Source organism: Lipophrys pholis (assembly GCF_963383615.2).
Source record: "Lipophrys pholis genome assembly, chromosome: 22".
NCBI lineage: Eukaryota > Metazoa > Chordata > Actinopteri > Blenniiformes > Blenniidae > Lipophrys > Lipophrys pholis.
The window spans coordinates 12407010-12426149 of NC_137644.1; the positions used below are offsets into that span (position 1 = coordinate 12407010).

General features: G+C 40.5%; 2 protein-coding genes across 2 annotated transcripts in view; one reads left to right on the forward strand and one right to left on the reverse strand.

The window, feature by feature from the left end:
• tafa5a (TAFA chemokine like family member 5a) overlaps nt 1–19140 on the forward strand; it is a 103350-nt gene that overhangs the window by 38501 nt on the left and 45709 nt on the right. The window contains exon 2 of the mRNA XM_080492435.1: nt 2313–2462. Coding sequence (XP_080348561.1) covers nt 2313–2462 — 150 coding nt within the window. The remainder of the gene's footprint in view (nt 1–2312; nt 2463–19140) is intronic.
• LOC308127407 (uncharacterized protein) overlaps nt 6255–19140 on the reverse strand; it is a 246529-nt gene continuing 233643 nt past the window's right edge. Inside the window, exon 4 of the mRNA XM_080492436.1 lies at nt 6255–6356. Coding sequence (XP_080348562.1) covers nt 6284–6356 — 73 coding nt within the window. The 3' untranslated portion in view covers nt 6255–6283. The remainder of the gene's footprint in view (nt 6357–19140) is intronic.

Consider the following 19140-nt stretch of genomic DNA (forward strand, 5'->3'; position numbering starts at 1 on the left):
GTTCTTCAGACCGTTATTACCCTGGTAAACACATACTCAATGCATTTTGTGATGGACAGACTTCTTTTTGGTCGATTGCTGCAATAAAGGTGTCAGGAAATACTGACTGAGAATCTTCACAGGTTACTGCAAGCTCAATTGTCAATATCGGATGTTGAGTTAATTTAGGTAACCGATCGCTCGGCGTGTTGATTTATTGAATGCCAAATCTTTACAATGTGATTATTAACGAACATTGCTTGGAGTTATGTGCGTTACAGTATTGCCAGTAACACGAAGTTAAACAGTTTCTACACACCAGTTTTCTGTTACATTTATTCATAGCGGAGGCCATTGCCATGATAGTTATTCTCTCAAAATAACTCCAGTTTACTGGGGGAGATGCAACTGATTACTGCAAACTCGGGGCCCCGTTGATGTGGCGTTTTCAAGTGAAAACACAAAACTTAGCATAGCGTTTTGGGTGTCCATTTAGACGACAACGGTGGTCGGAGCCACGGAAACTATCTGGAAAATGCACTCAAGGTGGAACTTTTTGGAAATGCTTGATGTCCGTCGAAACGTAAACGGGACAAAACGTAACATTTATTAAATGCTGCCGCTGCGCTATTGTTCTCTTCAGATGTCTGCATGGTTTCATTACAAAAAACAGCAGCCACTAGTGGCTTTACACAGACACTACACCGTTTAGCATTTCTGCCGTTTCTGTGTAAACAGACGTCGTTTTCAAAACGTTGCCTGAAAACGTCTGAAACAAAAACGCAAAAATGATGCCTTTTCACTTGAAATGTTGTCTCGTAAACTGGGCCTCAATTTAGTCTCATAACAGCAAGATGAAAGATGCTCAAGAAAACATAAACACAAGCCTGTGCTCGTGATGTATAAGCAGTAATATCTGAACATTAGCATTCCCTTCGTTGGAATTAATAAATAAATACGTGAATGTATCACTCATTAGACTGAGCCCCCAGCTAATGTTTCACAGCAACACGGCCACAAATAATACAGCAGTGTGTCCATTTTTGACATCTTAATTGACAGATAAACGACATGGAGACAAATGATGCTGACATTTACAGCCTTATTTTCTAATTTAATTTAGTTTTTTATGGCTAGAAGTAAAATAACCTCACTACTCTTTCAAACAGCAACTAGCAACTGTAATCAATAAGTAATCTTAGTCGCTTGCACGCTGGTAATACGAAGATGCATAACTACATAGAAGATACATACAAGTGGAATAAATGAGTGACAAGCTAACAAGGCCAAAATCCTTCAAACCAAACACATTATGCAGCCAGATATCTTATCTGTCTTTACCCACAGCCACCGCAGATACCCGTGTGTGGATGAATCCTGATAGATCCCCATTACCCCAGGTGTGACCCCTCACAGCTCAGTTCATTAAGCTGGCCACCCAAGTGTTCGGGACTCCGGTCCAGATTTAATCACAACTTCCATCCTCTTGCCAATCACAATTAGTTCCTGATAAGCCTCTCCAGGATGGCCCCCGAGGGCCTCCACACACAGACAAAGGTTAATTTGCGAGCAGCGAGGGCCCAGCAACAAGGGCAAAGGTCACCTGATTGAATACATGGAGGAACGTGTGTGCATCTCTCCGTGTGTGTGATGGTGAGACTTGGCAGCAATTACAAAGTTCATCAGTATTCATGCATTTCATCCATGGGTAATGGGTACATTACCTTCAAAGAGGTGTGCTGATTGGATGTGGAACTTAATGGGAAATAGCTGGTGGGTAGTCTTTAGGTGGCTGAAATTTAAAAGTAATTCCTTCACTATTGCTTTTAAAGTCTCTTGACTCATGTCGTCACCTCTGCAGTTGAATTGTGTCTCTTCTTGTCCTCCACTGGAGCCAGTCCGTACAAAGGATCCCACGATTTGCACATTTTCTTTTACCTGCTTTTTCTCGTGCTATAAAATGACCAAAATTTCTGTTTTCTGTTTTTTTGTCCGTTTCAAATCTTTAACCTGTTCATTGTAGAGTACAAATATACAGCATCTCTCACAACACTGCAGTTTTCGACTTTCTCTGTCGGAATAAGTGACCTCACCATGACTGTTTATGTATACATCATGTTGTTTAGATAAAAGCATAACCCATGTGGAATGCATGCTTCAATCTTGCTAATGCCAAAGCCGTGCCAACTTGCCTCTAAAAAAAAATATAAGTGCTATACAACTAAACACATGATGGAGCACAGATTTAACAGATGAGACAGACTACTTTATTTTGCCCTGTTTATGATTTCATCCCTCTGACCTCGCATCCTGTGGTGCAATGTCATCTCCAGGCCAGCTGGCAGCGGGGACATGTGAGATTGTGACGCTGGACAGGGACAGCAGCCAACCACGGCGGACCATCGCCAGGCAGACGGCCCGCTGCGCCTGTAAGAAGGGCCAGATCGCTGGAACTACAAGAGCCAGGCCCGCCTGTGTGGACGGTAAGAGGAGGAGGAGGAGGAGGAGGAGGAGGAGGAGCAGGAGGAGGGTCACGGGAGATCCTGGATTAGCGTTGCTTTTCTTTAAGGAGCCACTTCGGTGAAAACTCTTCCAACATGAACGTGTTGTTCCCGAGGCCTGCTTGACTCTCTTTGACTGTGTTGGCCTCGCAGCGTGTTTTAAAACATTAATGGAAAATTAAGCCATATCCAAGCGTGAAACAGCATCCACACTCTCAGGGCAGCTCGGGTTTCACCCTTTTTTTTGTAGTCGAGGCTTAAGGTGGATAAACATACAATGTGGAGCAAAGTGGATCACTGAGCTGTCTTTATGCTAGTAAAACCTGCACCAAATCTATTTACTGGGGAATCATTTTAAAAACCAGCCACAGGGGGGATTGTAAATCCCCCTCCTAAAAATAGGCTTATATTTCATGGAATAGTGAGACTATTTGCGTAATAGGGCATGTTTTGGAGTGGTTACAGTGCTTTGAATTAACATAAACTGATAATACTGATATGGCTTCAGTTGGTCATATTCACAGAAAGAAATGACTAATATATATAATGTTTTGTACAATTATTATGGCTATCTTTGCTTATCTTTTTATTTATGTGTTTGTTATGAGTTTCCATACATTGTGATCTTTGAGACAATTTATCAGCTGATTGAGACTGAGAATAATATTATTGTGATAATCATTGACATAATTAAGAAGAAAATTCTGAATAAATGCGGAGAAAGCTAAATTTCTATCTTTTTTTTTTTAAGAATGATATTTTTTTTTGCCATGGAATATTTTTAATTTGTGTCAGGTCAGCCATAAAAGACAAATACGTGATCAAACTTCTGAAACAACTTAAAGGTTTATGTTTACGTGATTATTGTAAAAATACAGTTGGAATAATATACTAAACACTAACCTTCGCACAAGAGTGGAATATTTTCTCCAGATATCTAAGTTGATTCCTACTTTGTCTACGAGATGACAAATGCATCTTTAACTAAAAATCGAAATCCAAGCACAGATATTTACACAGTAATACAGTGACATCAGATACATTTGTTGTTTGCATTAACCCATTTCTAATGAATCACTGTACAAAGTACTGCCTATAAACAACACCATGAAGGGAGCGATTAAATCCCACTGATTGACAGTACCTTGAGGCATGTTATGATCTACTTCTTTCCAAGTATAGGAGATAGATATATATATATATATATATATATATGTAGTGGCTGCACCAATCAATCAATATTAATTTCATGTCTCAAAGAATCCTAACAAGTTCACTAATGATGCAAGTTTATTTGAAAAGCTCTAGTTACCAATGGTGTTCATACAAATTCATGGTTTATTGATATGAGGGAAACAATCTGGCAGTTCTGCGTGAAATAAAGTCATTACTTTTTACTTCTATGTCCTCCAAAACATTTATTTCAAAAGGAAACTTGGTCGTATCTAAGTTTTTTCTTTAGTTACCTCTTTGACCCCATGACAGATCAAATAATTCCCAGATATCCGATAAGGACTCACAGCAGCCTCTTATCTTTGTAACATCATCATCAGAAGCCTCTTATAGTACCAGTCACTGCTTCATGAGCCTCTCTCTCCCACGATGTGGCCTCCACCCGCGGAGGGAGGGAAGGGTCTGCACACAGGTGAAGACAGAACACAAGACTATTATTAAAAAAAAAAAAAAAAAAAAAGCCTGCAGTGAACTGGAACTTCTTGGATGTCTTGTTTGTTCTCTTATTCAGCTGTGTCTTCACAGTTGTGACTGTGATTTGGAGGGTCGGTGTATCCTCGGTGCTCGGCTTGACTGTATTCACCTGCTGACCGTGCTGAGGGGGGAAGGCTTTTTGTGCTTCGTATCAATGCAACCAGACTTGTACCAGTTTGTGTGGGAAGCTGGAGGTGATTGTGACATCGGAGATTTGACCTTTTCTCCAAAATAATTTTCTCTGTGATGTTAAACTGATTCACCCGGGGAACTATCGAGTCCTTTAAAAAGGGAAATCTGATCTTGTAGACATGACCGCCTGCACCGCGCAGTCACTCCGCCGTCGCCTCACCTTGTGAATAAGTGGTTTGCATGTTTCATAAATCCACAGCATCTCGATGATATCAGGAGGCATTTGTCACGAAATGGACTCTGCTGTGCACCGTGGCATTTTGTGTTGGCTGGATACTCCTCGATTTTGAAGAGAGCTTAATCTTATCAGCCGGCTTTAAGAGACCAGCGCAGGAAGGCAGACGTAGAGGTTCCCAGTGCAAACATTGAGCCCAGAGAAAGAAGGGAAAAAAGGACACACACACACACATAATAAAATGGCATTTCTTTAAGGTGAGTCAAGTTTGCTGAGCAAATTGTGTACCGAGTGCATTAAAAATAAATACAGTGTACGCAGAGGTCAAAAAGAGGTATGAAAAAAAAAAACAGAGGCATAAATATTAGATAGGCTAAGGTGTAGTGCAAGGTGGGTTTTTTTTCCCCAAGAAGAAACTGTAAGTAGGAGTTCATTTCCAACTTACTCGCCTATGAAGTCCTCGGTTTGATACTGTGGGCGTCACACATCGCTGTGGCTATCACGCATGCATAACTCATATGCTCATATCCAAATATAAATCTTAATCATGGAAATGTCAAGATGTACAGTATGTATATAGTCAGTTGCCTGCTTGAGGAGGCTCTGAGTGTTATTCTGCAAGAATCTCATATTTATTTAGATACATATTTCCAACAAGTGTGATAACATATAAAATGGCGGACTTTCTGAGTTTATACAGAATTATTTTCATCTGTAATAAGCTTCCGCCTCTCGGAATACATCACCATGGAGCTTGACTGCTGATGCTTGAGACTCCACAATGCTAAATACTAACTTTTGATGTTCAATCCTCTATGTCAGAGGTGTCAAACGTAAGGCCTGCGGGCCTTAAAATTATTCTTTGAAGGGCTGGTTTTAAGTGTAAATTTAAAGGTTATTATGGTGCCATTTTACCATTGTGTTTTAAAGTCATATTTTTTTCCCCCAAAACCTCATTATATATATCTTTTGGGTGCCCAAAACCTAAACCAACAAAGAAAGTAGAGATCTCAAACATATATACTGTCACAAAAGGGTTTGTAAATGTTCCACTTCATCATGTGTTAGCTGCAACTGCAGATTAGTATCTGTCATTTTGAGTTTTGACTTGAGATTTTCATTCAGATTATTTATAATGTCTCGTTTGTATGTATTTACAGATTATTTCTTTCATATGGTCATATAAAATCGTTTTTTTCCCATTTCAAGCCTGCAAATTAGCAATATCAAGCTTTGACCATGCATGTACATCTGTAGCCACATTTCTGTAAACACATTTTATTTGTCAGACTTTAATTTTACCATATCCTTCCACACTGTCGGGTTCATTCATCTATATAAAAAGAATGAATAAATTTGGGGGGAAAAAAGAGTCACACACAAATCGTTGCATGCCTTTATTGCTGCTCTTATTACAGAATCCCACAGCTTGATATTATTGACATGCAAATTTGAGATCCTTGTCTCTACAAATGCAATTTTATTTGTTTATTCAGACTCAGACTTTGCTCACTCCGGGAACATTAAAAGAAGAGCGAGCGAAAGGAGGGGAGAGGGGAGGTGTAGAGGAGAGGAGGCTGGGGAGAGCTGACAGAAAAAGACCTCAAATGCCACAAATGGGATTTCAATCAGTTTTAATCTACTAGAGTCCTTGAGGTCTGCTCTCTGTTGTAATATGCCTTTGCCTTGGCTGACACGGCGTGCGTCCTTCATGCTTCAGGCGCCGTTCTCATCGGTCATCCTGTGCATACAGGATAATCCGTCGCTCCGTCAACAGCGTCGCATAGCTGCCGGGACTGTACCTGGTGATAGAAGCAGACGAAGTGCTGTAGCGACGTTGATCTCGAAGAGCCACCTTCTTCTGCTGCCGCACTCCCCCCCCACCCCACCCTCCATCTTCCAGTTGCTTTCTGTGCTTCTTTCCAAGGAGGTGAAAATGAGAGATAAGCCGTCAACATGATAATGTTTGAAAGAACCCAAAAGGGGACTAGATTGGAAAAAGAGAACATCAAAACCCTTCTGAATTGCATCTCTTGCATCAATTGCTGTCTTTTTTTTTGGGGGGGGGGGGGGGGGGGGGGGGGGGCCTTTCCTCTCAATACATTTAAAACCATTTCCTTGCTGCTCCCTTTTATCTACCGTATGTCTGACGGCTCTATCTACATAAAGCCAGCCTCACTCCTCTGTATAACATAAGTACACCCTCCCGTCTCTGCAATTTCATGCTCTTGAGCCTCTTTCACATTTGTGCTTGATGACTTTTAAGAGACCTGATCTGGAGTCTCATTAGAAGGCCAAAAAGAGGCTATTAGACAGAGAAACTGGTGCTGGCTGTAGCAGAGCTACAGAAAGAAGCCGGCATCGGAGATTTGAAGAAGCCTGTTGTGTGTCAGAGTGGCTGTGGCGGCTCAGCAGGGAGTCTCCGCCTGAGGTGAATCTCGTTCTGCTCGATCTTCTTCTGCTAAGATGCCGTCGTCGCCTCGTAGGCCACCAGTTTCCAGGGACATACTATACGTTGGCTTAAGTGTTTGACTGGAACTTAAAGGTGTTGCAAAAATTAAAGTAGCCAAGTCAAGAACAAAGTAATATTGCATCTTAGACACAAAAATGATATGCCACTAAAATATAGTACATTTTCCAGTGGGGTAAACATGCTCGAGTTTTCATTGAGATTTTTAGCGTTGCAGGATTAAGTCGTGAAATCTCGATATGACACAAGTCAGAAGGGATTTCACTAAATGAGTTTCTGGTTTAAAGCCTAACACAAGCTCAACTGAGTTTCATTCACTGGGTTTCTTGCGCTACAGAATCACCACATAGATGCAGTATGTAAAATTCAGTTGACCCTACGTTTGTGCTTTAGGTGGCAGTAGTGAGTTACGTTTGTCTGATTGGAACGAGGTCGCGCTACATTTGGATTAATAAGAATAAGTAGAGCTTGTTAACATGCTCGCTTCCATCCTACAACACAAACTATCAAGTAACATTGTGAGGATTGTTGTTTACTAGCTTATTTCAAAATTTTCTGAATTTAATATGATTATAAACTCTTAAAAATGTTTAAAAACTTAAGTTGCTAAGATGTGGCTAAATTTCTTTTTTTTTTATTTTTTATCAAAATCCTGGTAGCTATATAAACATGTGAATGAATGTGCTCAATCAAGTACAATGTTAATTGTTGTATGTAAGTAAGGCACTGCTGGTTTAGTGTACCACAATATTTTTATGTCTTGACTGTTGTTTTGGTGGTGTGATCACTGGGAACTATAACATTTGGTGTTTCTAAACACAATCAGCTCTGCCTTCAGCACAGATTCTGCTGTTACAAGAATTTCCTCAGCTGTCTCCCCACAACTTTCATTTGCAGACTTGTCTGTCTGTGGTCTTCAATCTTTTCCAAATCTACAGTTTCTATTGTTTTCCTCCCCAGCTTTTACTTTAGCATTATGTATACCTTTGACTGTAATGCTCTCCTTCTCCGCCAACATATCTGACTCCGTGGTATCTTATTTCATGTTTTGTTTGTGGGGCGTTCCACTCTCACAGAATTCAAGCTGTTTTTAGCCAATTGTTCTCCAGTAAGGCCTAACAAGATCAAAACCCTCATTTCAATACTTCGGTTTGCATTGAGAAATCACTCGTGGTGTTATTCTGGGTTGATCTCTCAAAGACCGTTTCGTTTGAAAATGCACTCGGCACATATTATACATGATCTATCAGGCCCGAGAGGGATGAGACAAACTTCAAAGTAAGCTACAAGGCAAGAGATCATTCACTCTTGGTTCACAGCAACATGATTTCATATTGTCAAATCATTATTTGATAAATTAGTCAATGTAACCGCCTTTTCGATAAAGTAACTTAAAGAAAATAAATCGACACATAGTTCACACAAACACTATAACTGCAGATTTCTGCATTCTACTTTTACAAGCTCGTGGATGGGAAAATTTTGCAATTATTCAAGATCGCTTTGACATAACTTGCTTTGTCATTTCAATTGGGTCCCATTGTGAACTATAAAAATGACTCTCTCCGTACTACACGTTTGTCCCTGGGTAGCTTGCATATGAGGAATTGTTCTCGTGAATCAGGCAGTGATAGAGACAACAGTATGCGTCAGCGCCCAGTCTCTGGGCTATTTGACAGTACCGGCGCTCCAATCATACTGCATCAGCCCACCGGTTTGATTTGATCCACGGAGGAAAGGAGGGGGCCGCAGTCTGTTGGGAAGACATGTCATGTCTTTTCCGGTCGCCAGTTAGCAGGCTAGCCACTACCGCGGCTCCGTCCAGGGGGAGCCAGGCTAGAAAAAGCTGGTCCAGTGGAGAATATGTAATGTTACTGCCTTTGTCTGTCGTCTCTTTTTCTTTGCGTCACACGTATACACAAGTGTTGCACAGAGTGAGGACTGTTGACCACAGGCTGTGGGAGGGGAGGGGAGGGGGTGATGGGGGAGGCAGATGGGGACTACAGCCCGGGGTGGGATGCTTCTTCTTGGGTGTGCTGGATTTGAGGCTGTAATCTCCTAAAAAAAAAAAAAAAGATCTCCTGAAGCAGTACTCAAATGACAATTTTTTCATTTTATTTTTTTCCATTGTTTTCACGTATCAATCCAACCCAGGACACACAGCTATTCTCATCTTCCTCTCTTTCTTTATCATGCCTTCTTTTTAATCTAAAAGCAAGCGTGTCAATCATGATACCGTGGGCCAAAAGCCAGCCCACGAGATCCGGCCTGCCAAACCACCAAGCAAATAGTATACATTTCTTTATTTTTTCTTTTAAACAAATTTCTTAAGAGCAGAAGACACAACATAACACTGAGACCCGAGCTGAGATGTCCATGATGCGACAATGAAAGCTATCATGAGATTCAAACCCATGCCGTCAGGATGAGTTCATTAAAAAAAAAATAAAAAGTGCAACAGCAAGTTGTTTTTTTTGACATTTTACTGTATTTGCACCACAAGGTTTCATTAAAATTATAGTTATGTTGCGATTGTAGTAATTTCTGTTTATAATTGTTTGGTTCTGCTTAAATATAGACATATTTAGCACATATATGCCGCACCACAACAAATAAAAACTTTAAAGTTTGAATTTAAAGGACATTATGGCAGCCGTTCACCGGTACGGCCCACTCAAGGTGAAATTGGGCTGTATGTGCCCCCTGAACTAAAATGGGTTTGACGCCCCTGACCTAAAGTGACGTAACTGAGCATGCATGCTTGTCATGGCAGAGATTACCCATTGATTGTTCAGTGTCGTTTAAATATAATAAATATATCTCATCTATGATCCCTTTCCTCAAAAAGTTGCTATTGTGTGTGTGCGTGTCTGCGTGTTTGGGTTGCTGCATTGAAATAGTATAATTTTTTCATTTTGCCAGTGGTTTCGCTGTATATAGAGCCATTATCTGCGTTGTATTACTTGAGGTGCGAGTCCATTCTGGAGCATCCATCAGCATTTCGGGGCCTGTAATTTTGAGTAATGCGTTCACCAAACAGCCTCAGCCGAAATGACTGCACTTATATGGTGAAAGATGGATAAAGCACAACACAAAAGACACAATCACACGCAAGAAAAATAAGACAAACACACAAAATAAATAGCTGCTTGGTGATTGATTTCAGGTTTGTACTGAACGCAAAAGCAAAAACGCTTCATCTGCTGCTACAGTTTTATATATTGTGCTGATGGGGCACTTTGTTACTAAACATTATTGTGTACGACTGGAGGAACTCCATTTCATATTCCCTCTGTGAATTAGACTATAGATTAAAATGTTAGAATGAATTGAAGGCAGGCCCCATCAAGCTCCCCGGGCAGTGATGGACGTATCATTGGATTAAAAACTAGTATGCAACTAACTTTTAAAATCTAGAACTAGAGTTATGATGCATTGTTTAGAAGCTGGAATCGGTTTCATTTCTTATTAGATACCCCCTAAATTCACATTTGTGCTCAGTTACATTCAGTGGCATACACTTAGGAAGGAGGTGTGCTGAATGAAAGTAATGAGATGTTGGATTGTTGAGGGCATAAACAAGTATTTTAGTATATTTTTCTTCACTGCCGTTTCAAAAAGACAGGATCTTGGAGAAATCGTGCACTGAAGGTGTTGAAGGAGGGTTAGAAAAAGTGACTTTTTTCCCTCCCCACACACTTCCCAAACATGCTCCAACTGTCAAGCCATCGGTTTTTCAGGGTATGAGAATGAAAAGTCCCAAATGAGCACTGTCTTTTGTTTTCTTTTTTTAAACATTCTTCCCTTTCCATCCCCCTCCCCAATCTTTCCGAGTTTTGGGAGAAAACATGACTGAGGAGCTCTCCCTGCAGAGCGACTGGTATCAAAACAACGTCTTTGTGAGTTTACACACACACTAATACTGAGCCGCTTCGTGTTTTTGCTGCAATGACAAAGCAGGAATATAATACAAAGAATGCCTGTGTTTTTCCCAGAGGGTGGAAAGGCTGACGAGTGGCGTACATTTGCATAAAAATAAATGCAGAGTCTGGCGCTCTGGCTCTTTATTCTCTGTGAGGGTTACAGTAAGTTCTCCGTCCATTAACCTTGTATCACGTTTCTTTGTTGGTTCTTCCCTGTTGAATTCCTCAACTAAGAGTCTAACAATATTAAATTGTTATTTTCCAATTATTGATGTCTAATGTAACAAACAGGAAGGTACCATTATATAAAAGTGGCTTTCGATGTGTGATTCAGTGATTCTGAGAGTGCCAGAGAGCATCAGGGGAAGAACGAAAAACTCAGGGGACAGGGGGCATTTTCCCCAACAGTATTTTTAGAAATCATGATGGAAAAAAAAAAACAAAGTGGAAGATTTTACTTATTGAAAGACACATTTTCATAACATTTTTTGGGGGGTGTAATGAGACAGATTGAAAAGTTAGCTTTTTTGCAAAATCAAAAGCGTCACAGTTACAGACCCTGTTCAAACCACAACACTACAACAAGTGAGAACAAGCGTTTTTTGCATTTTCGTTTGACAAACGGTTTGCGTTAACGGAGCAACGTTTTGAAAGTAATGTCCATTCAGACAGAAATGGCAGAAACTATGAAAACAATGCATTTAACATGTTGGGCATCAAGTCGGTGCCATTTGTTTTTGTGTTGAAACACATGCGCACAGAGATTAATACACTATTTGGATAGCTCTAATGAGTGACTCTTACTCTAGAAACTACCAAGTCCCAGAAAAATATGGGCTGGGAGTCATGACACTCTGGAGGCCGCCATTGTTGTTGTTGTCGTCCATCTAGTCACACATGTGCGGGAGAACTATTTTGATATGGCCGTGGTGCGCGTGCGCACCATTTCCACCGTCTCCATGAAGATGGAGTCGGAACGTTTTCAGACTATAAAGCCTTAATAGATATTCCAAATTGAAAACTTCTAACTAGTACAGAAAGAGATAAGCTTTTCATTGCTTATAGAGCCCCAACAGTTCATAACAATAATGGTATTTGGGAAAACTTCAGGAGGTCCAGCATTCAAGTCTAAAATTCCTTCTGTTTGCATTGACAGTGGGATGACTGTGACTGAAGCAGAATTTGCCAGTGCCTTGTATAGTAGCAGTATATATAAAATATAAGCAAAATCCTTCCATTGTGGGTCCACAGTGTGATTGGAGCTCTGTAAAGGGGTTCATCCCCCCTAGAATTTGAAAACCCCAATAGTTGAAATTGGAGTTCCGTAAGACACAAAATTGCTCCCACCTTCCCAGCAACGACTCCAAATGACTATTTCATCATATCTTATGTTGATGCCCGCAATCGTTTTAGCAAAAGCAGATTGCTGTCATGTCTCTTTTTCGCCCTGCTCCCCTTCCAAATGATGGATCTCAACACAGCCAAACGTGCATAAGTAGTCCACTGGATGCATACATTGACAGTAAATATTTAATATCCCGGATGATATAACTCATTCAGCTGCCGTAATGCATTCACGCCCGCTTTTGTGCGCTCTCTGCTAATGAAGCTGCATTATCCACGTATCCCTCCTGCCCACAACCCGCTGCACTCTCCCATCCATAAATCAACAGGCGCAATGTGATGAAGTGGGCCCAGGTGTTCCAACTTTCTGAAATGTTGATAACGTCAGGGCGTTATTGATGCCCCATTGTTGTGCATCTAGTGCTTGGTGTTTATTATAATTAATCCAGGTCGAATGCGAAAGAGGCCACTAAACTAGCATTGAAATGTGCGTAATAAGCATATACAGATATAATAGAAAAACAGCCATGTCAATTAATATCCAATTAATAGCCGAGAAAAATCGGATCTGTTTAAATATCACTGGACTCAATTAATGAGCCACAGACTATTAAAACTAAACCTTTTTTTTTTACACCAGAACTGCACTTTAAACTGGACTTTAAGCTTAACCTGGACTCTTAAAATGAGACCAATGTTCTGTTGGAAGAGCCTTTGGCCCCGTTTTCACTGCAAAGTTTAAGTCAAAATGCAAAACTGGGTGGGACTTTTTGAAAACGCTCCGACTTCCGGCTCCATGGAAACTTTTCTGAAATGCTTTTTTTTTTAAACACCCAGAGAGTGTTTGTACTTGACGTCTTTTGGATACACTGGGTTTTTTAATCCAGTGTCAGACTCCTTCACATAACTGCAAATTCTCAACATCTAACTGGTACTCTAAAAATTGGAATGAGACTATTTGGGCTTTTTAAACTGAACGGCGAACCTTGGGATACTTTTCCAGTAAAATTCCACAAAAGTTTCAGCAAAAACAGCAATCTGAAAATTATATTTACCAAATGGTTATGGATAATTGGGGTTGAATATACTACTCATGATTTCTAAAACCTTTAGTCTCCCTTCTCTTCCCATTCTCTGCTTTTCCTCAGATGCGTAACTATGCCGTTGCACAAGCAACAGTGAGTCACTGGTAATCGAGCTCAATTTGGTGGAGGAGGGAAGAAGAAGAAGAAGAAGAAGAAGAAGAAAAAAAAAAGAATTATTTTTTGCCAAGTTCTGCACTGATCGCTCAGCTGAAGATCAACTCTGCACTAAGTGTTCATGAAGAGGGATGTTGGCTCGGTAGATTGGCTTCATGTGCTCTGTCTGGCTTTCAAATGAGCCATCGGGCTCTCGTGTTGAAGTATTACCGAGCTCTTCATAAAGCGAGATTCTCCGCAAGGCCAGCGCACCAATCACTCGCTAAGCCCATCACAGTCATCCCAACATCTCGGCCTTATAAATCTTCGAGAGCCAACGTGGCTCGGCTTGCACTGTCACTCACTCCTACCTTGTGTTTTACAGCGCCTTGGAACACGCACTTAACACAGAGTAACATTACATGCAATATATTATACATAAAAGTAGACACATAAATCAGCATAGATGAATACGTAAAAAGAGCAATGTCATCGATTTGACACATTTTCTACTGTCACTTTTTTTTTTTGCTTTGTTATATCTTCATCGACTCCATTAGTAGTGGAGGACATAAATGCAGCGTATTGGTTGAACATACAGTATGGTGCGCTCCTAAACACCTGCTGCATGTCCTCCACGTCTCCCACGAGTCCACTCACAGGCTCTGTCGTGTTTGATGGTCCGTGCTCTCGCCATCTCCACCTCACTGGTCTAATTGGAAGAGAAAAGTACCCCCTCCCTTCCCCTCCCTCACTGTGAATGCCCATCCAACAGGCCTGCGTGAGTGTGTCTACAGACTATGAACAATTAATGAATAATTACTGCTTCGAAAGGACCTTCTCCGAACCCACACCGCAAACTGTACCATGAGGAGGGCATCGTAACTTCTACTGAAACATTACTGAATGTGTCCATCTGTGACATTTCTTTGTTATGGTGGTAGTGAGACACACGTTTTCACAGCTTTGAGGTGCAAAATGCTTGTTTCTTAGGCCTCACTGGTATTTATAATTGAAGCAGCATGAAAAGTAAGTCTCAGTGACTAGATTTATCTTAAAAAAGTAAAATAAAAAAGATCTTTGTTGTAGTTATTAATATTGTGTTAAATTCATGCATGAGGGATTACTGTGTAAATTGCAGTTGTTTGGCTTATGGAGGAAGTTTACCTTTGAACACACAGGACATGCTAAAACACAAGCATCATTTTACAGCGTCAGTTGCCATAGTTGTTTTTACTGAAAATTACTTTGAATGGAGCTTTTATTGCAGCACAAATAATTACATGTGCACATTTACAAAGACTAAATCGTACAGTTAATTCCACAAAGACTTCATTTGAACACAGTTTTCATTCCTCCATCTGGTTATTTTTACATCGCTGTTGCATTTAATCAGGTACCCAGTGCACGTGTTTCAACCTGAATTCACTCACAACTCTAACAAACTGAGCAAGGGCACCGAAGTTTAAAGAAAAGACTAATTAAATCCTGTACTTTCAATAGTGACTAGTAAACCTAGGTCATGAGACAGACAGCGTTCATAGTAATCCATTCACTTTATGTTCTAGTTTCATTTAATGTCAGCTGGTGGGGATTAGAGCCATTTCCAACTGATCTGATTCAAACATGTCTTGATTATGAGAGAAAGTCACTTGGAGAAGAGTGACACTGAAACCAGGCAAACGTTGCCTTGTGAGGGGGGGCAATGCATGAGGGGGCTCCACCATCATGTTGGATAAACTGTATAAAGCAAAGAGGCAAATATTTCAACGATAAACACACCAAATGAAACAATCTTGACATAAACGACACATGGAAACGTTTTATACTTCTAAGTGTTCCAACATTTGGTGTTCGGTACATAATTTTACAAATATTCCCTTCAAATCACCTCAGGAAATATCATGAACTCACTCATCTACAAGCATCGCAGACATAATGAAAGAAAATTCCACAATCTCTCAGGACCATACACAGATGTAAATTTTTTTCCTCGCTTCTGGCAAAAAACACTGCGATGCGATATACGTTTAAAAAAAAAAAAAAAAAGAGACAGTTTGTTCTTCAGTGCTTTGCTGTATTTGTCTAATCGTCAGCCTGTGACAACCTCTGTGAAACATGCTCACTTGTATTGCAAAGCAGATTTTTACTGCCAGCTTCTGATGAGGTGGGCCAATCATCTCTTAAGTAATTTTTATTTTTTTTTTGTGCTGTTGACGGAGCAGAATGCCAAGAGGGGCTGCAAGTGTTCACTCACTCATTCACTTGCACACAGCTCTAATCCAACACACACGAGCCCATCTGGCACCGAGAGGGAAGGCACTTCTCCCTTTTTAACCCCCATTACTCACGAGGTGGCGATTCCATATGATGGGCGTCAAAACCCTGCAGTGTACATCTCCTACATTCTCCAGCACCCACTCATCTTCCTTTCTCCTCAACCTTGTGATTTCAGTTACTTCATAGTGTTTTGTTTTTGTTTTTTTTGCCCCCCCCGAGGGCCAGAGAGAATCATTTGCTTGTGATCCCAGCCGAATGTGTGGATGGATTGTTGGATGAATGGCTGGATGCAGGGAACACAATGTGATGGACCAGCGACACGTTTCTTACAGCTCTGGTGGGAGTCGGGGATCTGTGCTCGCCTCGACGGCTCGAGACGTGAGGTGAAAGTCGATCGAAAAGAAGAAAAGGAGAGGTCAAATGTAACCGCCTTTTTGGCAGGATTGTCAAAACACAAGCTCAAACACACACCGCAACTGTAATGTGTATCATTCCACAAGGTTTGGGAATGTTTCAGCTGAACAAGATGAACTGATTAGACTTAATGTATTTTGGATGTGGTTGCTCAAAGAAAAAAAAAAAGGGGGGGGGGGGGGTCTTTTGCATGAATTGGAAGTAGCAAGTGTCGTAGCACGGAGCAATTTGGTGGTCAGCGGATGTAAATAGAACGCGGCGGTGATTGTTCTTTATCTTCCTCGTTAAAGCAGCGGAGGAACAGCTGCACGAGTACACCGGGCAACTAAAGAAGGGAGGCACTCTATTGTGACTGAAATGATAAAATGCATAATTAGGCAGTCAATGTTGTGTTCCATCTCACTCTCTCTTCCCCCCGCTCTGTCTTGCACTGATAGGTGCAACTCTGTGTTTCCTCTCCATTTTCAGAAATGATGTTGTTCATTAAAGCAATGCAATTTCAGACGGGCCCCCTCTTCTCTCTTCCCCGCCGCCGCGTTTTGTCTTTGGTAATTTACCTTTATTGGCTGGCTTAGCAATTTCATCTGAACATGGGTTCATTTAATAATGTATGCGTCTCGTTGTTGTGTACCGTTCCAAACCCCACCTGTAATTGCTGTGCAGCTGGGTGCACTCGGCTGGATGGATGCACCAGCTGAAAGCCAGTGCTCGGCGCGGAAGGCAACAAAACAAAGAAGTCATGTTGGTTCAAACTGCACAATATGTAAAATTTAGGCAGTTGGGTTGCAGCAGGAGCTAGTCTGTCTTCACTGTGGTTATCTGGTTTTTGAGCGTTTCAGTGTTGGAAAAAAAAAATATACAACTAGGATTATTTGGTTTGAGCTTGAATTTTTGTTCACAGGGAACTCGCAAAGTGAGAACTGTATTGCCTGGGATATCTTATTTTGTATATGACCGTAAACTTCCTGACTACATACTAAATGTCCTCAAATCCCCAAATCATAACATGACATCTAAAAGGGTATTTAAAATGACTCATATCCCCAGTGGGGTAAATCAGGCCAGGCTACCATTTGTAAACAGATGCAACGTTTAAATTCTGTACAATTAACTGGAAAGTCAAAAGTACAATAAATAAATCATCCGATGTACAACAAGTACATATCTCATATATAGGTATTGGATTGCCTTCTTATAATGTTACAGGCATCTCTGAAACTTCAAATATTCCTTTCAAACAGGGGAAATAAAAGACCGATAGATCTCTGCAGCAAGGTACTTATTAAGCTGCAGTGCAAAGCGAGGGTGACCACAATTAGGAAATAAAAGCCTGTGACGTTCATTGCCCCAGTCCATGAGATCATGGTAGAATAACCAAGACACGCAGGAACATCTTAACACGGACAGAGACGCCGCTCACACAGAAACACAGACCCACAAACAGGACTCCACCCCTGTATATAGGCTGCTGTCAGCAGGTGAAGACAATCACACACTCAGGCACAGGTGAAAGACATCAGCACAGCAATCAGACGCGAGGAGGGGAAGCCAAACAAAATGAAAGACGGTGTGAATCTCAAAATAACACAAAAAACACTCAACATGAGCCATGACAAAATGTTACCGTTATGAAAAAAGAGGTACCATTATTTTATCAAATTAAGTTTTATATACTTTCAACTTTCCTTTTCATGAACTATTTGTTTGTCACTCATTTCATTGTGACTATAATGCTTCATAATCATATACATTTTTGTAAATAATGCAAGTTTTTTGGCAGAATAAATCCCTCATTGAACAAACCCTTGTTTTCATTTTCTCAACAAAACTAATTATGCTTTTATTTTGGATTTTGTAATGTATTAATTCATTCCAGACATGTTAAATATACACAAATCACAGATACATACAAAAAAATAGATCTATCTATCTAACTATCTATCTATCTATCTATCTATCTATCTATTCTACACACGTGTACACACACACACACACACATAAATAAAACCGTTGGAAATAATTCTCGATAAATAAATACATTTCATGAGCGTTCACATTCACAAAATAAATCTATACTCAGTGTGCACAGACGTATTGAGAAAAATACACATATAAAACATATCTCCTTTAAAAGTTTTTTGTTTGAAAGTGTACATTAATGAATACGTTAATATTTTAAAATACCCTAAACAAAAACAAACTATGACTGTGACCTTGAATGCTGAAAAAACATTTTTGAAATGTAATTGTTTGGTATTGATAATGTGCATTTCACCAGTCACTCGATGCATAGCAGCGAGTTGGCTCAGCTTAAACGTTGAACAAGGTCTCAAAAAGACGGAAAACAGTCTACTCGGTCCAAATGAATTGAAATGAAAAATTACAATCTAAATATTTTACATCTCCAAAGCTCTCTAATTAAGACATTTTATCTTGTTGGTTTCATTTGTACACAAACCAAAGCATAAAAATTACAATATGTTGTATCAGAGGGGAGTTACATACCTGACTCTTTCTTAGCGGGAATCTTTTTTTTGTCCCCGCTGGGGGAGGTTTCTGGCTGGTCCATGCAGAGAAATACTCTGACACATTACTGTAAAACTGAAAAATATACTTTGTTTGTGCTGCAATGCTTTGAAATGAGCCAAGCCTTCATTCAATTTTCATGCGAACCGGAGTTAGCAGAGAACTCATAAATGTTTTCCTCATTGTGTTTCTATGCAAATTCAGGTGTATGTTGCCAGCCTTACTACCTGTGCTGTGTGTGTGTGTGTGTGTGTGTGTGTGTGTGTGTGTGTGTGTGTGTGTGTGTGTGTGTGTGTGTGTGTGTGTGTGTGTGTGTGTGTGTGTGTGTGTGTGTGTGTGTGTGTGTGTGTGTGTGTGCCCTGAAACACAACTGCAGTCCCTCCCAGTCATCTAATTGTTCCGCGAAGCCCCGCGAGGAGGATCATGGTCACAGTTGTGTTTGCCCTTGGTT